The sequence below is a fragment of the Cervus elaphus genome, chromosome 4 (assembly GCF_910594005.1).
Source record: "Cervus elaphus chromosome 4, mCerEla1.1, whole genome shotgun sequence".
NCBI lineage: Eukaryota > Metazoa > Chordata > Mammalia > Artiodactyla > Cervidae > Cervus > Cervus elaphus.
The window spans coordinates 52,803,617-52,826,677 of record NC_057818.1 but is presented as its reverse complement, the minus strand read 5'-3'; the positions used below and the strand labels follow the sequence as shown (position 1 = coordinate 52,826,677).

At 47.5% G+C, this 23,061-nt stretch overlaps 1 protein-coding gene and 1 pseudogene across 6 annotated transcripts in view; both read left to right on the top strand.

The window, feature by feature from the left end:
- CEACAM20 (CEA cell adhesion molecule 20) overlaps positions 1–22,208 on the top strand; it is an 84,650-nt gene extending 62,442 nt beyond the window's left edge. Inside the window, exons 2-14 of one of the 5 annotated variants that reach the window (XM_043899422.1) lie at positions 2,570–2,880; positions 3,509–4,412; positions 6,675–6,740; positions 7,336–7,620; positions 8,314–8,607; positions 10,390–10,662; positions 12,684–12,959; positions 13,857–13,971; positions 14,174–14,259; positions 15,287–15,348; positions 15,710–15,745; positions 16,514–16,636; positions 19,658–22,208. In XM_043899422.1, coding sequence (XP_043755357.1) covers positions 4,361–4,412; positions 6,675–6,740; positions 7,336–7,620; positions 8,314–8,607; positions 10,390–10,662; positions 12,684–12,959; positions 13,857–13,971; positions 14,174–14,259; positions 15,287–15,348; positions 15,710–15,745; positions 16,514–16,636; positions 19,658–19,711 — 1,722 coding nt within the window. In that variant the 5' untranslated portion in view covers positions 2,570–2,880; positions 3,509–4,360 and the 3' untranslated portion in view covers positions 19,712–22,208. Of the gene's footprint in view, positions 1–2,569; positions 2,881–3,508; positions 4,413–6,674; positions 6,741–7,335; positions 7,621–8,313; positions 8,608–10,389; positions 10,663–12,683; positions 12,960–13,856; positions 13,972–14,173; positions 14,260–15,286; positions 15,349–15,709; positions 15,746–16,513; positions 16,637–18,558; positions 18,669–19,657 lie in introns of those variants that run through there. The other 4 variants (XM_043899423.1, XM_043899421.1, XM_043899424.1 and 1 more) reach the window with 4 other exon arrangements.
- LOC122692152 lies at positions 20,486–22,208 on the top strand (annotated as a pseudogene). The gene has a single exon (XR_006340607.1). The product of XR_006340607.1 is annotated as a 40S ribosomal protein S10-like (transcript).
- Positions 22,209–23,061: the final 853 nt, after the last annotated feature.

Genomic DNA, 23,061 nt, shown 5'->3' with positions numbered 1-23,061 from the left:
TGGGGATCTTGGAATCTCTCTGTATTTTTTTAAAATTTTATTTATTTGTTTTTGGCTGTGCTGGGACTTCATCACTGCGTGAGCTTTTCTCTAGTTGCCGCAAGCGGGAGGTACTCTCTAGTTGCAATGTGCGGGCTTCTTTTGCGGTGGCCTCTCTTGCTGTGGAGCACGGGCTCTAGGGTGTTCAGGCTTCTGGTTGCAGCTCCTGAGCTCTAGAGCGAGGGCTCAATAGTTATGCACGGGCTCAGTTGCTCTGCAGCATTCAAGATATTTAGCTGAGGCCTGTGGGATCTAGTTCCCTCACCAGGAACTGAACCCAGGCCCCCTGCATTGGGAGCACAGGGTCTTAGCCCCTGGACCACCAGGGAAATCTCTCATACAGTTATTGAAATGCAGGAAGCAGGGGATGGCTCCTTGGGACCTCACCTCCATTTTTTTTCCAGAAGTGAATTAATTCCCAGGAACCTCTGGAGGTTTGCTTGACCTCCTTCAAGTCATTCTCAAAACTGTGAGGCCGACCCAGATCACCGGCTTCAGTCCTGCATTCTGCATGTCCACCACAGCACTCTGACTCCCTTGCCCTGATCCCCTGTGACTCCATTACTTTCTAACATCATAGATAATTCAGTTATATATTATGTAGCTTGCTTATTATTTGTCTCCATCCACCCTTCCCCATCCCTGCATAAAATGTAATTTCTTTAAGGGGCTGAGAGCTATATTTCATTGCTAACAGTGTACATCTTATCTAATTAGGACAAACAAAATTGGGCAAGTGATGCATATTGTATGAGATCAATATTGTAAGGCCTGCTTTTGTAATCAAAACTGAGAGATTGAGGAGCGCTGTACCAGCCAGTATCCCTCCTCTTTTTAAAATCATGTATGAACTTGTTTTCATGGACTAGCTATTCAGAATTGGCAGGTTCCCACATTCTGTTCAATTTAATCAATAACGGCTTTTTTGTTTTGTTTTGTTTTCTAGTGGGCTTCCGTGGTAGCTCAACTGGTAAAAATCTGCCTGCAATGCAGGAGACCTGGGTTCAATCCCTGGGTTGGGAAGATCCCCTAGAGGAGGCCATACTAACCCACCACAGTATTCTTGCCTGGAGAATCCCATGGACAGAGGAGCCTTGTGGGCTACAGTCCATGGGGTCGCAAAGAGTTGGACATGACTGAGCGGCTAAGCACAGCACACAGAGTGATGGATCAGTTTTGTGATACCAACACAGAGAACTTGATACAGTATTTGTATCTTTACAATTTTTTAAAATTATTTTCTTTATTTTTTGGCCACATGGCATGCAGGATCTTAGTTCCCTGACCAGGGATCAAACCTGTGACCCCTGCAGTGGAAGTTTGGCGTCTTAACCACTGAACCTGATATTTGTAGCTTTTAAAAAGCACCTAACATAGTGCTTGGCACGTAGTGGAGTCAAATAAGTCTTTGCTGAGTGAATGGTGGGGGGCAGCCCCAGGGCAGCAATACAGGTTGGAAGATAAGCTGAGGTCACTCATGGAAAGACACAACCATGAGCCAGCCCGGCCAGCTGAGACCAGTAGGAAAGGGTGTGGAGGCGGGAAGGACCTGGCTTTATTTTCACCTGTTGGAAAGAAAGTGGAAGTTATGCTACGGGAAGGACCCAGAAAGTCCCTCTTTCTTGTGGGACAGGGAAAGAGAGAACCTTCATGGGGGTTGGGGGGGCGGCTGGGTAGATGAGGGTTTAGGGAGAGAAAACCTTGTTCCTTGTGAAGAGGCAAATTCGGGAAGCCTACTCCAGTGGCAGCCGTGTCCTGTTGGGTGGGGCAGAGGAGAGGAAGGAAGGGGGCCCCAGGTAGGTGGGACAGAGCAGAGGACATCAAGAGAAGAGTGGGTGGGTGGTCAAAAGACTGAGATATTCCAGGAAGAACAGGGTAGATGGTAAAGACCCTGAATGCTGACTTGTCTACCCCAGGTGCCCTCAGCCCAGGGAACCATAGAGTTTAAGAATGTACTGGAGTGATGGGGTCACAGGCATTGACTGATCGGGGTGTACAGAGGAGATGGGGCTGGAGATCGCCAGAAGCCACCTTAGGACCTTGGAAGGTGGCACACATGAAGGTTAAAAGCCAGGCAGACCAGAATCCCTGGCCTCAGATGGACAAGTCATTTCTGTAAGCATCAGTGTTCTTAGCTATGAAATGGAATAATATTATCACCTAGCCTACTCTGCTTTGCACTTTTCCATAGCATGTGTCATCTTCTAAGATCCCACACAACTTACCTATTTGTTATATTTCTTTATCGTCTCTTTCCCCACTAGAGCTGGGTTTTCTCTTTTCTGTCCCCTGCATTCTCTCCAGCACCTAGAGCAGGAGCAGCAGGTGCTCGGGGAGTGTGTGTTGAATGACTGAGTGAGTGTAACCCTCACTTCCTGTGAGTATTACAGCACACCCCAGCTACAACGCCTAGAGGGGTTTCACGTGTTCTGAGCGCTCACTGTGTGCCAGTACTCAGGCGCTGTTCCCAGTACTTTCCCAGCATTAACTTGCTTGATCTTCACAGGCATTGTGCGTTTTTCATGTCCAGTCTGCAGATGAGGACACTGACACACACGGGATGATATAACCTTCTCAAAAAACCACTGCTGGGGGCATGGAGAACTTGGACCACAGCCCCTGAAGACGCAAAACCATTACCATTTTAAAGCTGAGGAAAGTGATGACCAGAGAGGGGAACTGACATGCCCAAGGCCGCGGAGCTCGCAGGTGGAGGAACCAGGAGTCCAACCCCTGCAGTCTGGCTCCAGAGCTGGTTCGCTCAGCCTCAGGCGTCACTGGAGCAGATCCTTGGTGAATGCTGTGGTGTGAATGGGACCCAAACAGGAGCAGCTATTGGAGGTGAGCTGAGATCGCTTTCCAATGATGCCAAGCTGCCCCTCCTGGCCTAAGGAATCACTGTGGAGTGTTCTCAACCTTATCTTGAACCACCCACCCTCTCATTTTCTCTCTTCTGGAGCCACTTGAATTTTCTTTTGTGCCTTCAACTCAACACCTCACATTCCGCTCCCTCTGCCTACCAGACTTACCCCCTGGCTCATCCTTGTATCCTCTCTCTGATGCCCTCTCCTCCAGGAAGCCATCTCTGATCCTCAGGCTGGGTCAGGCACCCACTCTGGGCTCCCCCACCCCAGCCCCACTCACTCTGGGTCATCACTGACTGGGGACAGGTCTGTCTGCCCTGCTGGACCTTGAGCTTGTGAAGGTAGAATTGGAGATTTCTGCTGTATTATTATATACTGTTAGGTCCAGGAATCAGCCCAGAGGAAGAGTTTGGGGGAACAGCTGTTATTATGAAGGAATGAATGAACTGAAGTAAAAGAAATAGGTTGAAGGTAGTTCTCTGACCAGGTCGATTAGATTCAATCTTGGTTTTTGAGGCTCCCAACAGCATTTCTTGCCCAAAGGGAATTTTTTTAAAAAGAAGAATTAACACTCAGATACAGGGTTTTTGTTTTTAATCCTCCAGGTCTCAGTTCAGATGTCCTCTCCTCCAGGAAGTCTTCCCTGCCTGCTCCCCGAAGGCTGAGTCAGGTACCCCTTGGGGCTATCCCCACCCAGCTCTGGGCATCCCGCCCTTCAGACTCCAGCGCCTTTGTGACCAGGACTCCATATCACAAGCGTCACTTCAGTTCATTTGGTATTTCCAGGCAGCTCATGGTGAACTTCTAGAGAAGAGAATGGCAACCCACTCCAGTATTCTTGCCTGGAAAATCCCATGGACTGAGGAGCCTGGTGGGCTACAGCTCAGGGGGTCACAAAGAGTTGGATGCGACTGAACACTTGGTTAACCTGGCACTGTTTTATCAAGCTCTGGATAACCAGGAGCCATCATTACTGATTTTATTGTTGTAGCTGTTGACCACTGTAATCTCAGTTCCTGGTCCCTTTAACGCTGACATTCTTAATTTGCCCCTCCCTGGCACTGCTTCTCTCCGGCGGCTCCCTCAGCCCCATCCTGATGGGCCTTTGATGGGAAGAGGCGTAATTTTCAAGGGGATCCGGGGCCAGAGGGCGGGGCTTCTTCCTCCTTCCGCGCCTTGGGGGAAACCCCAGGGTTCCGGGGACTGCTGGACTTTGGTTTTCTCTGTGCTGGGAGGAGGAGGAAAGTAAAGCCTGGGGGCGAGGGCTGAGGAAGGTGCGGCCAAAGTTCCTCCCGTGCCACCGTCGCTGTCTGTCCCGGGAGCCACTGTCACCTGTGAGCCGGCAGCTGGGCAGAGGGGAAAAGAGAGCTGGAGAGGCCGCAGGCGGAGGGAGGACGGACACTGCGTGCGGAAGCCGGGCAGACAGCTTGGCGCTCTGAAGTCGGGTGCCAGGCCCCATGGAGTCCGCTGACCTACGGGGCCGCCGCTGGGCTGGAATCCTGCTCTCAGGTGGGTGTCCTGCTCCCTTCAGGTGGGGGAGGGGAGGGGTGTGTGTGTACATGTGTGCGAAAGAGACCCAAATAGAGACGAGAGAAACAGAGACAGAGACAGGAATGAACTCAAATACAAGAGATTGACAAGAGACTTCCCCAGCAGTCCAGTCCACGCTCCCAGCGCCCAACTCCCAACGCAGGGGGCCCAGGTTCAATCCTTGGTCCGAAAACTAGATCCCACATGCCTCCTCTAAGACCCAGTGCAGCCAAACAAAATAAGAGAGAGATTGACAAAGGGGGACAGAGAAACAGACAGAGACATACACACAGAGGAGGAGAGACAGATGGAATCAGAGCCATAGAACCAGAGAGAGGCAAGAGAGAGTGAAAATTACAATAGAAACTGTACCAGAGGGAAAAACAGAGCAAAGAGGAGAGAGGGAGCCTGAGGACAAAGAGCAAAAAAACTCTGCAGGGCTTCTCTGGTGGGGCTCAGTGGTCAAGAATCTGCCTGCGAATGCAGGAGACTCAGGTTTGATCCCTGATCTGGGAAGATCCCACATGCTGTTGAGCAACTAATCCGGTGTGCTGCAACTAGTGAAGCCCGCATGCCCTGGAGCCCGTGCTCCACAACAAGAGAGGCCATCATAGTGAGAAGCCTGAGCCCCGAAACTAGACAAAAGCCCAGGCAGCAACGAAGACCCAGCGCAGCCATAAATACATACATATTAAAAATTAATTTTTTTAAAAAAGAAAATTTTTCACAGATACATACAGAGAAATAGATTCAGGGGAGTCAGGGCGGGGAGAGACAGAGAACCAGAGCTGTAGTATAACAGACAGGAGTAAGACTGGCAACGAGAGGTTGTGCCAGCCCTGAGAGGCACGCCAGGCTCCTCTGTCCTTCCCTGTCACCTGGAGTTCGCTCAAATTCATGTCCACTGAGTTGGTGATGCCATCCAACCATCTCATCCTCTGCCACCCCTTCTCCTCCTCCCTTCAATCTTTCCCAGCATCAGGGTCTTTTCCAATGAGTTGGCTCTTCCCATCAGGTGGCCAAAGTATTGGAGTTTCAGCTTCAGCATCAGTCCTTCCAATGAATGAGCCTATGGACTTCACCTCCAATAGCACTGAGGATAGAGGATTTCAGATGGTTTTCCATTGTCAGTTATTACAAGCACAGGAAATAACAATGGCAATAATAGTAATAACTAAGTACTAATAGTAGTGACTAACACTTACTGTGAAATCGTCATGTCTGATAGCAGACCTCACAATAACCTGATGCACTAAGTTCTACTGTTCTCCCTGTTTTGCAGTTGAAGAAACTGAGGCTCACAAAGAGAAAGCCCCTTGCCCAGGATAATAGACAAAGTCCATTATCATTATCAGAGTCCATATTTGCTCCTAAGAGCCCTTGTCTTTAACCCAAATGAGTGGGGAATGGGGCAATGCTTGATCTAAATTGGGGTCATCTGAGGGCTGGAGAAAGGCATGGCTGCCTGCCTTTGTTAATTGGGCGAATGGTTAGGGCAAAGACAGGAGTTTCAGGGTCAGCGGCACATGGCCATAGCTGCTGGGGTTGGGTATCCCCACCTGTGCCCACAATCTCTGAACTTCCATAAAACTGTGTGCAGAATGGCCAAATGGAAAACCGAAAACTCCTGCTATCTCATTTCCTCTTCTCCCCTCTGTGGGGAGGAAATCCCTGCCTGAGGGCAAGCATGCGGAAGAATGAAAGGTTACTTTCTCCCATCAAAGATAATAGAAGAAGTTCCCCTTTACTGGGGGTTGGCTCTGTGCCCAACCCTGGACGAGAGGAATTGCAGTGTTGAGAGCAAAGTCTTTAGGAACTGGCAGACCAGGTTCAAGTCTAGCTTCTGACGCTTACTATCTGGTCTTGGAAAGTGACTTCACTGATCTGAGTGTTTGTTTACCTCTCACTGGAAGGGAGAGGCATCTTCCACGGAATGAGCATCACTGGAGAGAGTGCAGTGACCCTCAGGGGATCCAGTTAAAACTGGTCAGTGTTCATTACCACCCCCTACAATTCTAGGAGGCAGATGATATTATTCCCATTTTATAGCTGGGGAAACTGAGGCTCAGAGACGACAAAACATGCCTCAAGTCACATAGCCAGGAAGTAGTGAGTGAAAGTCAAGCCTCAAGGGGTGGAGGGCCCCATTCATGACCTCAGACCTCCCTCCACTCAGGAAGACCACAGCTGGACACCCCCAACACACCTTCCTCCCTGAATGCCTCCTCTTTCCCCCTCCAGCCTCACTTTTGACCGTGTGGAGCTTGGCAGCTGCAGCCCAGATCTCCCGTGATGCCTTCACCCTAAGTGAGAAGGATGTTGTTCCGTCTACATTTGGGGCCCGTTGGTCACCCCTGACTCATGGTAGATTCAGGGCACAGAAAACAAGGCTCTCATTCTGGTCTCTATCTCCACCCTCAAGTGCTCATCCGGGTTCCATGCCCAAAGTCCCAACAGGACAAACCTGATTGGCCCAGTCAGGCAATGACTGGGCCAATCAGTTGTGTTCGAGAGGGGGCAGGGGGTGTGAAGGGGTGGATGTCCTGGCTGGGGCTAGGGAAAATTGGCTAAGAAGTGGTAGAGGGACCTGGTTGTTATCCCCAATACAAGCTTGACTTCTTTGCAGCCAATAATAATTGACCCACCGTCATGTCCCTGATCCTCTGTTTTATTTGCAACACCTCATTTACTGGGGGAGAGGAGACTTGAGGGTCCCAAGATAACACCTAGAATGAGAACTAGATCCAGCATTGGAGACCAGTCATGGAGCTGAGGGGTGTCTGCATGCAATTCCAACCCCTCCCTGTTTCTCGGGGTCCCTCTGTGACTATATTTTACTTGGTCTATCCTTCACCTGTGTCTCTGCTTCTGTCTCCCCCTACTCTCGTTTCTCCCTCTGTAGAAACTCTGGCCAAGCCCACCATTTCAGTCAGCCAGGGCACAGTCATAGAGCACAGGGAAAATGTGACCTTCTACTGTGACACCCCAGACGTCAACATCACCATCCGCTGGGTCTCCAACCACCAGCCCCTGCCATCCCATGAGCGCATACAGCTGTCCACAGATGGCAAGAACCTCACCATCCTCACTGTCCAGCGGCAGGATGCTGGGGAGTACCAATGTGAAGCTTGGGATCTGGGACTCCTCCTGGTCAAGAGCAGTGACCCCACCTACCTGACTGTGTACTGTGAGTCCCTTTCCATTCTCCCCAGCCCCTCAGCAACACCCGCTTCCTCAGTGATCTCATCCAGTCTCGCAGCTTTACATACCATCCAAATGCGGACTTGTCCATCCTTGAACTCCAGACATATAGCTGTTTGACATCTCTACTTGGATTCTCCTGGAAACGTCCAACGTGATGTGCCTAAAATCGAGCTCCTTAACTTTTGAATGTTTGATCCAAAATATTGCCTAGGTAGTCGTGAGGAAAGAGCAATTGCTGGCATGCTTTATTTTTTTATGTATTATCTTTATTTTCACTGCTCTGGGTGACAGGCAGGCTTCTCTTCTTGTGGAGCACAGGCTCTAGAGCACTTGGGCTCAGTAGTTGCAGTGCAGGCATAGTTGCCCCACGGCATGTGGGATCTTAGTTCCCCAACTGGGGATCAAACCTGCATCCCCTGTATTGGAAGGCAAATTCATAACCAGTGGACCACCAGGGAAGTCCCTTGCTGGCATGCTTTAGGTGTGTCTTTCAAACCTGCTTTACCCAGGGATGCATGTGGCATATCCTCACTGTCAGACTCTAACATCTCCTTTGTAATGGTTCCAGAGTTTGAGGGAAGAGAAAAGTTCCTGTTTATTGAATGCCTGGGTCCCCCTAAGAGAGCTCTCACTGATGATACTATTGTTGCTGCTACAATTGTTCTTGTCCTCCCAGATGGCCCTGACCCGGTCACGATCAAGTGGGAGCCTGGTGTAGCCAACGGGGATGTGGTTGAGGTGATGGAGGGCTCCAATGTGACCTTCTTGGCAGAAACTGAGTCTTACCCACCAGCTATATATTCATGGTATTTCGCCAATGACTCCAAGCCCGTCTCAAGCTTGTTCCTCAACACGAGCAGTGTTACCATCCATGCCGTGTCCAAAGAACACGAGGGCACCTACAGCTGCTTGGTGTCCAACACTGCCACCCAACTGACCGTCCTGGGCACTGTCAAAGTCCGCGTCCTCAGTGAGTCTCTTTCCCCCATTCCTGTCCTTTGTGCCTCTGACAGTCAGGGCCACTGACCTGCTCGAGCTGGAGGAGGGCGTGGTGGGGTGGGGCTCTCCCTTGCGGCTGGTGGCAGACTGTGGCTCTGGGCACAGGGAAGGACCTGGGTCCTTGTTTGGCACATCTTCCACAAGGCTTTGGAGGCTCTCTGTGGGGCGTCTATCACTTTACTCTCTGGAAGTGTGGGAGGCGATTCTCTGTACATACAAACACTAACACAGCACTCACACACCCCATACACACATGGACACACACACATGACAGTCACACACGCAGGGGACTTCTCTGGTGTTCTGGTGGTTAAGACTGCACTCCCGATGCAGGGGGCCTGGGTTTGAGCCCCATTTGGGGAACTAAGATTCCTCATGCCACATGACACGGCTAAAAAAAAAGAATCAGTCACGCATGCATCGCAGATACACACATGTGCACCACAGACACATACAGCTCACATACAACACATACAACTCACACGCAGCGCATACACACAGCACACAAAAGCACACAACACACACACACAAGACCCATATACCATATACCCAACAGACACACACAGTACATGAAACACACAGGACATAACACATCACACATACCACACATACACATACCGTACACATAAAGCCCACAACATGTACATAAATGTACTCACACATAGGCAGAGCACATGCACAATACTTAGAGAACACAGACGCACATATCTCAGATATGTGACAAACAATACCACAGACATCACAACATGTTCTCTCATAAAACACGTATACACACGAAACATAATATCCACCCAATAGACACCTACAACACATATCACAGACACTTAACATCCTCATGTACAACACAGAAAACACCTCACATACCACACATTTAACACCCTCAACACATGCAGAACACACACAGTACATAACTGTACTTCACACATTGTAGTGATATACCAAGCATGTAGGTATATACATACATGTACTGTGCTTGTAAATACATGGTACAACATATACACAGAACACATACATTACCACAGACACATAACATATACTCATGTACAGAAGATATACGCACACACAACATATACTCACTTGCACACAGAGTACATGTGTGTGTATATATATGTATGTATATGTATGTATATACACACCACCATACCTCACAGTCACAATACATGTATACACAACACACACATATAGATAGACACAAAAGGGACTTCTCTGGTGGTCCAGTGGTTAAGTCCAGTTGCCAGTGCAGGAGACAAGGGTTCAATCCCTGGTCTGGGAAGATCCCTCATGCCAGGGAGCTACTAAGTCTGTGTACCACAGGGACTGAGCCCGGACGCCCTAGAGCCCGTGCTCCACAGCAGGAGAAGCCACCACAATCAGAAGCCTGTGCACCACACTAGAGAGCAGGTCCCACACAACACAACTAGAGAAAGCCCTCATGCAGCAACAAAATCCCAGCACAGGCAAAAATAAATAAAGACACAGAACACACACTCACACACAAAACTCATCCATGTACCACACACTCTCCGTACACGCAAAACCTGTAACATATTCACATAATTGTCACACAACACACGCTCATACACAAAAGACTTAGATACCCCACCCACACAGCACAGTCATATGCAACACACACACATACACGCCACACACCACATAAACACACATCCCTGGGAAATCCTGTGGGCCCCATATGGGCAGGAGACTGGCAAAGGGTGTCCCTGGATCCCGTCCCGTCCCTCTTGTGTGTTTCCAGAAACACTGACCAAGCCTTACATCATACCCCCAAACCGGACTCTTGTGGAGGACACCAACTTGGTGGTCCTGACCTGCCAGACCCCCCATGAGGGAGTTGGAGTCCGGTGGTTCCTGGGGGACCAACTCCTCCTGCCCAGCGAGCACCTGATGCCTATAAACAACACCCTGGTCATCCTCGGCCTTCGGCGGAACGACACTGGGCCCTATGCGTGCGAGGTCTGGAACTGGGGCAGCCGGGCGCGGAGTGAAGCCCTGAAGTTGAACATCAGCTGTGAGTCGTCCCTAGCCTGGACCTTCTCCTCCTTCCTCCTCTCTCCCTTGCTGAAGTTCTTACATCCAGCCACTCATCCCATAATTATCAAACACCTGCTCTGTGACAGGCATGTCTGAGCAGGGGACAAGGCCACCCTCACAGAGCTTTATGTTCTAGTGGGGGCGACAGACCAAACACAGCTGAACAAGGGGAAATCCATGCTGTGTCAGATGGAACTAGAGGCAGTGAGAAAGACAGGCAAGGCTGGGAAGTTGGGGAGGTGTTGCAGTCCTGGCTGGGGTGGTCAGGTGAGGCTTCCTGGAGGAGGTGGTATGTGTGCAGCAGGAGGCAGGGAGAGAGCTGTGCAGGTGATCAAGGGAAGTGAATCCCAAGGCTGGGGAGGTGGGACTGTCAGAGGAATCCCAGGAGGCCAAGATGACTGGAGAGGTAAGTTATAGGGAGAATGGAACAGAAGAAGCTGGGAGGGTGGGGGTAATAGACCACACAGGGTCCCGTGGGCCATGGTGGGGACACTCGAGCTACAAAACGCTCTGAGCAGAGGAGAGAGAGGATTAGACTGGGGTTTGCACAGAGTCTTTCTGGCCCTTGTCTAAAGGGTGGAAACAGGGGAGAGGGAGGAGGTGATACAGTTGTTTTTGTCTGATTCCATGGAGAGGCAGACCCCAAAATGGGATTCAGTGGATTATATATGCAAAGATTTTCTTAAGGGAATGCTCTTGTGCAGAAAAGGTAGGGAGAGAGCCTCAAAAGAGTGGGATTGCCCTCAGACTGAGGTACTTGGAGTGAGGGAGGAAGACAGAGTACAGAGTTGGGTGGGAGCATTTGGACCACTGTGTAGTCTAAGGAATGTTGTCAAGACTCTCCAGGAGCCCAGGTCTCCCAGGAAGGGGTCTGCCTTACTTTCTCCAACACCCTCAGGTACTGGCAGGGTGCAGCCCAGGAGAGGCCTGGGAGTGGATTACGGGGTACAGCAGCTGGACCCTTGGTCAATTCCACTCTTACTGATGGAGGTCTGTGAGGTGTCCTCTTGTGGTAGGCACAGTCATCCATCAAGAACTGACGGGGCTGATCAGCTGTAGTGATCAGACCATGAATATATTTTAAATATCAAAGTCACAGGGTTTACTGCTAGTTGACATGAAGCAAGAGAGAAAGGGAGGAGTCAAGAATGACTCCAAGATTTTTTTTTTTTTTTTTTTTGGCTTAAGCTACCATCAGCACTCTAAGAACTATAAACATGTTGGAAGTTAGGGGATACATGTCGCAGGACACAGCAACAATTTCTGAAGCCTGGATGTCTTATGAGGCTTCCTTGTTAGAATTCACTTTTGCAAGGGCAGGGGTTTTTGTTTTTCATTTTCATTTTGTTTTGTTTTGGACTTTCCCCCTCCATGTTGTGGATTACATTCTGCTTGCTCAGCACCTAAGAGAGGAAAAGGGACCTTTTTCTCCTTCTTCTCTTGCCGAGATTCCTTTCAGCAGCAGTTGGAAGAGCCTTTGACTCCCAGGAATTCCCTCAGTTAGAATTGAGAAGGGGGGAGAAAAGAAAGCAGAACTTCACATGTGGAATTGAATGGGCTAAAATAGGTTATCTTGATAACCCTATATGCAAGACAGAAAAAGAGACACAGATGTATAGAACAGACCTTTGGACTCTATGGGAGAAGGCGAGGGTGGGATGATCTGAGAGAACAGCATCGAAACATGTATATTATCAAGTGTGAAACAGATCGCCAGTCCAGGTTGGATGCATGAGACAAGTGCTCGGGGCTGGTGCACTGGGATGACCCAGAGGGATGGGATGGGGAGGGAGGTGGGAGGGGGCTTCAGGATGGGGAACACATGTAAATTCATGGCTGATTCATGTCAATGTATGGCAAAAACCACTACAATATTGTAAAGTAATTAGCCTCCAACTAATAAAAATAAATGGAAAAAAAATGTCATAACTGAAAAAAAAAAAAATAGGTTATCTCACCGGTGGAGGATGGGAGCATAATATTTGGCTATGCATGCAGACGGCCCCGATCGAGTGTACTTCACCAGCGGGTCAGAGACCCTGGTGGACAACACCATCAGCGCGGAGCTCAACTCCAAACTGACCCTGCAGTGTTGGGCTGAATCCCAGCCGGGCGCTGAGTTTAACTGGACCCATGACAAAACCAGTGTGTGCCAGGGGGAGCAACTGGTCATCGAGGCCCTGACTTGGAAACACCAAGGGAATTACAGCTGCACAGCTTCTAACTCTGTCACACTGCTGACCTGCTCTGCCTCAGTCATGGTCCGCGTCATAGGTGAGTCTTTCAGGTAAGCCTTCCCCTTGGGCCCAGGTGACTTTCTCTGATGCTGGCCTTAGCACTCTGGTCTCTTATTAGGGACTGGAGTGTGGCACTGGCTGTCCTGATGGGCAGGTTCCTAGTTCCGAGCTGTTGAATTCCAGCCACTAACAGTCAGACTCAGGACTTCCCTGGAGATCCAGTGGTTAAGACTCTGTGCTTCGACTATGTGTGCTTCCACTGCAGGGGGTGAGGGTTAGATCCCTGGTCAGGGAACTAAGATACTGCATGCTGCAAAGTGGCCAAAAAATAGAAAAAAAAAAATTTGTGATCTCATTTCATCTTCAGAACATCCCTATACAGTAGGTACCATTTCCCCCACTTTGCAAATGAGGAAATGAGACTCAGAAAGTGTAGTTACTTTTGTCTGTGTCCACAGGACCCCAGAGAGTCAAAGGTGACTCAGGTTTCCAGTTGCCAAAGCCCTTTGCTGTGACAACCATATTTGATTCATCATCTAAATCATTAACATCATCACACCAACACTGACTGATCACTTTGCATGGGTCTAAATACTTCACCCACATTGAACATACCAAACCTTACATGTACTGAACATGAATACATACATGTTTAATCTTCTCAGCAACAATATGGAGTAGGCTTCACATTATCTTTGTTTTTAAGGAAGAGCCAAAGGAAACACAAAGAGGTTAAGTAGCATGGCCAAGGTCACACAGCTGAGATGTGAACTTAGGACATTTGACTCCAGAAATGATTCTATTACTACTATAAACTTCTGCCTCCCAATGGCTGGAAAACAAGTACTCATCAAACGACGGTGGAGATAAAGCCCCAAGATTGGGAATGAGGTTGGGGACAGGGATGAGGTCCTGCTTCTTTCTCCTTGCCCAGATCACCAGTCATCCCTGTCTGCAGGGGCCATCGCTGGCATTACTGTCGGGATCCTGGCTGTCATTGCCCTGGCCGTAGGGCTGGGCTGCTTCCTGCACACTGGAAATACCAACAGGTAAATCTCAGAGTGGGGTGGGGGTGTGGCCTATGGGGGACCACCTGCCCAGTAGAAGGGTTGCTGACCATGGTGCTGAGTGGTGCCTATTGGGAACTGAGAGGGTTTGGGACGTTGCCCAAAATGGACATAGGATATGGGCAGAGCCTGCGGAGATGGGCAAGGACTAGAGGCATAGTGAACAAGGGTCTTGGGGTTTCAGGCTCTCAAGGAGAACAACAGAGGATACCGTCTATGAGGACATGACACCCACTTCTGAAGAGGGTCACCTTGAAGAGCTCGGTCGCAGTAAGTGACTCCATAGCTGATACCCAGGGCAGCAGTGAGGTCTGGAGAAGAGGCTGGTGCAAAGAGCCCAGGCTTCTGCTCCCAGCTTCGCCCCTGGGTCACTATGACATCATGGGCAAACCCTGTAGTCTTGGACCCTCTGTGTCCCCATCTGGAAAATGGATGAGATCAGGGTCAAGAACTCTGAGGAGTGCTGCCTGTTTCAACAGCCACAACACAAATATGACAACGTACTGCCATTCTAGTCTTCCTCACTCTCAGAAAACTTTGTTAATGGATTCTACAAGCAGAGAGAATCAATCATGACACTCCTCCCTGCTACATTCAAAACAAATCTCACTGTCCATCTCAATATAGTACCTCATGCAGCCTTCTTTGGCCAAAGGCAAAATGAAACATCTTTGCCATGTCTGGTCTAAGATTCTGGTAAGATGGGCTCATGAAGCAGAAGTCCTCTGGGACTGTCCAATTCAGCTCAGTTTTACAGAGAAGAAAACCAAGGCCAGGAAGGATATATGATGAACACAGGCTACAGAGGACCCTGGTACACCTGGGGCTGGGTCTAAGACTTCTGACCTCATCTGTATCATCAAACAGTCTTATCTAACCCAGAACTTGATTTCCAAGACCTTCCCAGGTCAACATCACTGGAGATGTGATGGGGTAGTCCTGGGGATGAAAGAAGGAAGGTTTCTGCCACGTCCTTCCTGGGGATAGAAGTGCCCTGCCTGGACAAGTCACCCCTTCCCTCACGCATGCGTGTGTGCTTGGTGGCCTCAGTTGTGTCCGGCTCTTTGCGACCCCACGGACTGTAGCCCACCAGTCTCCTCTATCCATGGGATTTTACCAGCAAGAATATTGGAGTGGGTTGCCATGCCCTCCTCCAGGCGATCTTCCCAATCCAGGGATCAAACCCATGTCTCCTGCATTGCAGGTAGATTCTTTACCTCTGAGACACTGGGGAAGCCCCTTCTTCCCTCATATCTCTCCCTAACTCTAGCCTTGGGCTGGCATTCACTTTCTCTAGACTGGCCCATGCCTGTGTATGCCAATGTACCCGCCACTCAAGGACAGATCCCAGTCAAAAAGGTGGGTAATTCTCCAGAGGCACCCCCTCTACTCCCCTGACTGCCTGGCACTTCCCCAGCCCAGCAGGGCTGTTATGTCTCACCTCTTGGGGTGGGGGTGAAGTTCAGGCATGTTCTCTTAAGGATGCCCAGTGGCAGCTTGGGTCCCTACTTTCTCTGGGTATCTCAAGACCATCCATGGCTTTTTCATCTCTTCTCCTTGTTTTCTTTCTCTTTCGCATGACAATGCCTAACCCGGAGCCCCCTCTGGGAATCAGAAGAGGTGTAACTGCCTCTGAGGCCTGAGCTATTTCCAAGAATTTCCAGGGGTGACCATTTATCCCAGGCCTCAGGACCTCTTCACTATTTTCTTTTCCCCCCAGATGCTGCCAGTAGACCCTCCAGAGCAATTATATGAGGTAGGTTGGCCTTGCTTGATTTTATTAAAGAAGTTACAAAGGAATACAATCTGAGAATGTTATATTTGACAAGTATGAGAAATCATCTTGTCTAGATCTTTCATTGAGCATTGCTGGGCCAGGAATGGGAAGAACGTGGCTCAAGGCCTCACAGGGAGCTGGGCTAGATTCCTTTTAAAAAGTATATTTATTTGTTTATTTATGGCTGTGTCAGGTCTTAGTTGCAGCATGCCAGATGTTCGTTAAGGCCTGTGGGATCTTTGTGGTAGTGTGGTGGGTTTTTCTCTAGTTGTGGGTCGAGGGCTCCCGAGTGCATGAGCTCAGTAGTTGTAGTATGGACTTAGTCGCCCCAAGGCCTGTGGGATCTTAGTTTCCCACCAGGGATCGAATCCATATCCCCTGCATTAGAAGGCGGATTCTTAACCACTGGACGACCAGGGAAGTCCCTGGTCAGAGTCTAGGATTCTAGCTCCTACCCTGCACTGCTTCCACTTCTAGTGCTTGCAGTTGGGTTGCACATAAGCTAATACCGGCCTAGCAAGTGACAGGATGCAAAGGACATTTTGGATTAGAAGTTGCAGACATAGCCAGGTGAAAAGGAAGAGTTCTGGTCCTAGGCCTACTTCTGCTTCTAATCCTTTGAGAGAACCTGGTTGGGAATCTCTTTGTCTCTGGATCTCTGAAGAGTGCACATTGGCACTTTCCAGATGCTGTGGTTCTAAGACAAACTGCTTGTGGGCCCTAACTGATCTCTTTGTTCACTTGCAGCAGGAATCACCTTCCACCATCCTCGGCGGGTATTCTCATGGCCCTAGGAAGCCATCCTCCAAACTTGCATTGCATCCCTTGGTCCCAACTCTACAAAAAGAAAATGCAGAGTCAAACTATCAGGTATTTTTATGCCACACAGAGTCTTCGGACAGATGGAAAGCTGCCACCAATCTCCCTTTTCCTCCTTGCTAAAGAGTCTGTAGGATAACCTATCAAGAGATTTCCTTTCAAAAGTCTTCTCAATCCCTTTGCACCCCCTTTTATCCTATCACTTTCTGGTTCATTTCATTCCATTCCCTTCCTGTCCATCCATTTCACTCCATCCCATGTTTCCATCACACTTATTTTCACTCTACCCGTTTAGCTTTCTATCCATTTAATTTCATTTATTCTCACTTTATTCCAACTGTTTCCTCTCCAGTCCATTTCTGTTTGTTTTTTTTTTCATTCCACTCCACTCCCTCTCACTCCATTTATTTCCATAAAATTCCTTTTATTTCCTTTCCATTTCTTCTGTTCCTCTTATTACTTCCCATTCCATTCCTTGTCATCACTTCCCACTACTCAGTGCCATTCCTGTGCATTCCATCCCATTCCATTCTGCTTCATCCACTGTGTCATGTTTTCTCTTTTCTTCTTTCATTCCTTTCCATTCTTTCCCACTTCTCCCTATTACCTTTTATTCCTTTTTATTTTTCCTTTTCAATCCCACCTGTTCATTTCTTCCACATTCCATTTCTGTCTATTTTAATCCTGGCTATCACTTTTCCATTTCCATACCATAACTTTCATTTATTACTCTTATTATTTCACTTTCATTTCATTATTATTTTATTTCATTTCCATTCTTCTCCTTCCTGTTCCACATAATTCCTGTTCTTTCCATCCGCATATTTAATCCACTCATTTCATTCTGTTTCCTACTAGTCCACTCCTCTCTAGTCAGTGTCCTATTTGCATTCATTTCCATTTGGTCAGCTTTCATTTCATTCCACCACATTCCATTTCTTCTCATTCTATTTCTTTTCATTCCCTTCTTTCTTTCCTCTTCCTCATCCCTCCCCCTGCTGTTCAGTTCTGTTTCATTATTTTCTGTTCCCTTTCATTGCATTGTCTTCCATTCTACTTCTACTTTAAAAAAATTATTTTATTGACGTCTACTTGATTTACTTCACTAAGATAATGTGGTGTTATCTTCTGGTGTGATTCAGTTATACATATATATTTGTATATATGTATATATATACAACCCTCCTGTTTCCTGTTCATTCTTCTGTAATCCATCCCACCCTGTTGTACCACATTCCATTCTGCTTCATTACCTGTCATATGAACCATTCTCAAAAGATGTGAATGTCTAAATGTCTTCGGGATTTTTAATAAGAAAAACAAACCCCTTGACAGTAGTTCAGATTAATTAAAGTGGGGATTCATTGAGAAAACACTGAGGAATCTCAGGTAACCAATGTCAGAAGTTACTTGTGGGCCTTGTGGGGATTAGAATCAGGAAGTTTTTCTCTCTTATGGCTGCTCATTTTTTTTTTTTTAAATAAGGAAAAGTATTTATTTGTGCCTTGTACATTTTAATAAGGGTGGTTGCTCATTTTTGCTGATCAGTGAATTTGTTCCATTCTCCTTGGTTCAGATTGAATGCCTATGCAAGCTTTCTGGTCACTGCTCCTCTACAACTTCAAATTATATATGACAACACCCTCTACTACTATCTAAAGGTTTCTGGTTCAGATTCTTCATAGGAGAAGCACAGTTGTTCAGGCCATTGTATAGATTGTGCTGACATTTGTCAGCTCTCTAATTATCTGTGAACTGGTACAAACATAGCCTCTTAGGTCCCTCTCTTCATCAGGATCTAGGGGGAAGGAGTCTCATTTGTTCCTTTTCATCAGTGGAGCAAAAGCTCTTCCTGGAAATCTCACCCACTAAACTTTCTCTTATGTCTCCTTGGGTCGGGATGCTGTCATGTGGCCCTTGTTGCAAGGAAGGCTGAGAAAATTAGCTGTTATCCTTCCCACTCTCTCCAATAGAAGCAGGCAAGAGGGAAGATACAGGAGGAGTGTCAGGTCAGACACCTCAGTGTCTGCTACCTTCTGAAGGGATGAGAAGGAGCACACAGCGCAGAGGGTCTGGAGTGGAGTGTTCTGAGTTGAGGAGCATCAATCAAGTGAAAAGGTCCTGAAGTGAATGTATTTTTTATCTGTTGATGCATAAAGAATTACCACGAGCTTAGCAGCTTAAAACAACACATATTTATTATCTCACAGTTTCCTGGGTCAGGAGTTCAGGCAATTCTCTGATGGGTCTTCTGCAAGGCTGCAAAAAAAGCGTTGGCCAAGTCTCAGGTCTCGTCTGAGGCTCTACTGGGAAGGGATCCACGTCTGAGCTCTTCGGGTTGCTGGAAGCATTCAGTTCCTTGCAGGCTGTCATAAGGAGGGCCTCAGTGTCTGACAGCTGTCAGCTGGGGGCTGCACTCAGTTCAGTGCTTTCCATAGGCAGCTCCCAACGTTGTACCTCACTTCTTCAAAGCCAAGAGAGATGTCACACTGTTATATAACATAATCACACAATGTAAGCAGATACCTCCTGTCACCTTTGCCATATTCAAATGGTTAGATGCAAGTCACAGGTCTCGCCCTCAAGGGGAGGTTTGCATCAGGGCATGAAAACCAGGGGACTTCCCTGGTGGCTCAGATGGTAAAGAATCTTCCTGCAATGCAGGAGACCTGGGTTCAAGCCCTGGGTGGGGAAGATCCCCTGGAGAAGGAAATGGCGATCCACTCCAGTCTTCTTGCCTGGGAAATCCCATGGACAGAGGAGCCTGGCGGGCTACAATCCATAGGCTGGCAAAGAATCTGTCACTACTGATGGACTAAGCACAGACACATGCATGAATACCAGGAGGTGAGGATTATGGGGGTCACCTTAGACTCTGTCCTCCACTATGGGGAAGCAAAGGCCATTCCAGGAACGGAAGGGTGTCAGCATGACTGAAGTACAATGAGAAAGGAAGATCTTTGGAATTTTCAAGGTTGAGAAAGGAGAATGCCAGACAGTTTGAGCCCCTACAGCAAGTAGCCCAGGAAAGCCCACCAGAACTGGAACTTACCTCTTCTCTTTGTGTAATAGGTGCTTGTGAATCCAGAAAACAACATCTACTGCCAAATCAACCGTCCCACCTAATGGAAGCAGAGATCCTTTCTCCAGAAATCCTAAAGAAGTCACGCTCAATCATATATTCAATGATGTTTATTACATACACATTATATTCCAGCCATTCTCTTTGTAAACCTTGTGACATTCTGTTTCGATGTCTTTTTCAGGCTCTAGACCCTAGCTGTCACCATATCTTAAGTTTTGGGCTCATGTTTCTTTAAAAGCAATAGAAACAAGTCAAAAGCCACCTAGAATTAAAGGACCAAGGTCTGATAACCAGAAGCTGGGGATGTCATAGTGTTTACTGTATACATTGTTGATGGACACAGCAGGCAGGGAGAAGTCTGAGCCTGAGTCAGCCAGAGTGGAGCACGGGATGTATCCACGGGTCAGACAAGCAGTGTCTTTTCAAATCATAGTAGAGGATAAGGAACAAGGAGCTATTAAGAGATGACAAGAGAAGACACAGAATGCAGCATGGGAATGAGGCACCTAGGGAGGTGCAGGCATGAGATGCTTTGAATCTCAAGAGACTCGGGGATGGAGATGTGAGGATGAGATTTACTAAAGGGAACAAGGAGTCCAGGATGACTCCCAGGTTTCTGGCCAGAGCAACTGGATGACAGTTTCTTCAGGCCACTTTCTGAAGCAACAATGGGGAAGGAGCAAATCTGGGACAGAGAGAGAAATCAAGAATTTGGTTTGACATGTCAAGGATCAATCAGAGAATCAAGTAGGCAAATGTTCATAGAAGTCTAGATAACTTCTTTTCCAGCTCCGGCCCCGATCACAGCAGTCGTCATGATGTTGATGCCCAAGAAGAACCGGATTGGCATTTATGAACTCCTTTTTAAGGCAGGGGTGATGGTGACCAAGAAGAATGTCCACATGTCCTAGCACCTGGAGCTGTCAGACAAGAACGTGCCCAATCTGCACGTCACGAAAGCCATGCAGTCTCTCAAATCACGAGGCTATGTGAAAGAACAGTTTGCCTGGAGACACTTCTACTGCCACCTCACCAACAAGGGCATCCTCCAACCTTCTCCCTGAGATTGTGCCTGCCACCCTGTGCCACAGCCATCCTGAGACTGGCTGGCCATGGCCCAAAAGATTGGAGGGAGAGCGACCTGCAAGGCTCACACCGAGGGGAAGCTGACAGAAACACCTACAGATGAAATGCCTTGCCCCCTGGTGCCGACAAGAAAGCTGAGGCTGGGGCTGGGTCAGCAACTGAATTCCAGTTTAGAGGCGGATTTGGTCATGGACATGGTCAGCCACCTCAGTAAAGTTGAAAGAGATTGTTTTGTGTTGAATAAACCTGTAAACAGAAAAAATTTTTTAAATGTCTAGATAGAGCAGAGCTGGAAATATACATTTGGGAGTTGTCAGTGGGATTTGAAGTTATGGGGTTAGATGAGATCTTGTGTCAGGGGTCCCCAGGACCACCCTCAGGCTCAATGATTTGCTAGAAGGATTCACAGGACCTCCAAGTTGTTATGATCATTGTTATGGCTCATGGCAGCAAAAGGACAGAGAGTAAAATCAGCAAAAGGAAAAGGTACAGATGGTGAAATCTGGAAGAAACTATGTTCCTCAGTTTCCAGGAAGTTGACCAAGAACTAGTCCTTTGAAATAGGCTTTTCTGGGGGGGAATAGGTAGGGTATGAGCAACTCAGACCTGCTGAGTTAACCTTTTCCCCTACAGATCCCAAAGAGAGTGGATGAAGACAGGAAAAGAGTAGGGGCTGACAAACTAAGCACTGGTCCCTCCAACATTTATAGTTTGAGGTGGAGGATTCAGCAAAGGAAACGGGCTGTCCTTTTATCCTGCTGAGAACTTCCTCCTTGCTTCCCCTGAATATCAGTGGAACAGATCACACTCTCCCTCTCATCTTTGTCTTTAAAGCAAATGAATTTATAACTTCCTTGCTCTTCCGTAGATGTTGAGCCCTCACCCAACTCATGGACAATAGAACCTCAGTATGAAACTTGGGTCTCAGCCAATCCTCAAGCAACTGAGAGAGAAATCTCTGGGTTAGATGGTCATCTGTGTAGAATGAGTTTCTGTTCCTCAGGAGTAGCTATTCCAAAGTCTGTAATATTCAGGTTAGGTCAGGGATTCAGGTGCCCTTGCAAGTAGATATTACCATCTTGTTCGTTTTGAAAGAAAAAAATGGTGAAACAGAAGACAAAGTCAGTTTTAAGTTATATAGTACTAGTGCTTTAATGTCTGAATATCTTGAAGTGAAAAAAACAATGAAAACAAAAAAGTGAACAGAAGAAAGGGAAGATGAGCTAACACTCCAAAGACCCCATCGTGATTTTGCCTTATTATACTAAATCTGTAGATCAATCTATAAGATTTGACCTCTTTACAACACAACCATTGTAACGTGGCATTTGTACGTCTTTTATCTCAGTAGTTTCAAAGGCTTCTATTAATGTCTCTAAATTTATTTTACCAAATTTATTTGTAGGGCTGTTTTTGGCTTCTCTTCTAAATAAATGTGAACCCTTCTCTGTCTTTTTTTAAAGTTATTTTATTTACTGGCTGTGCTGGGTCTTCGTTACTCCTTGGGCTTTTCTCTAGTTGTGGTGAGCAGGAGCTACTCACTAGTTTTGGTGCATGAGCTTCTCTTGCTGAGCATGGGTTCTAGGGTTCCTGGGCTCTAGCACAGGCTCGATAGATACACTCCATGGTATGTGGGGTCTTTCTGGAACAGGGATTGAACCCATGTTTTGAAGCTCCTTTCTCTGTATTGTTTGTAAACTAAGTATTGCTTATGTAGAGAAAAGATCCTGGTATGTAGGCAAGGGGAAAATTGCATAATGTAGAAATTAAGAGCATGGATTCCAGAGTCAGACTTTTCTCTTTTACTCTGGTAAAAGTCACATAATTTAAATAAAACACACTATCTTAACAATATTTAACCATACAGTTCAGTGGCACTAAGTACATTGATATTATTGTGAAAATCTCACCGTCTTCCAGGTCCTGAATTTTTCACCTTCCTAAACTGAAACTGTCCCCATCCCATGCTTCTACCAATATACTTTGCAGAGTCAGACTTCTTGAACTCAAATACTAACTCTGCCCTTACAATACAACCTGTTACTTAATATTACTGGGCTTCAGTTTCATTTTCTGTAAAAGGGAGTATCTGGTTAAAAATACCGGTAAGGAAGAGATGAAATTACTATCTGTAGATGACCGGCTCACTAGAGAAGCCAGGAAAATCAAATGGAATGCTATAAGAATTCAGAATATTTCAGTAGGTTCAGCTCAGTTCAGTCGCTCAGTCGTGTCCGACTCTGTGCGACCCCATGAATCGCAGCACGCCAAGCCTCCCTGTCCATCACCAGCTCCCGGAGTTTAC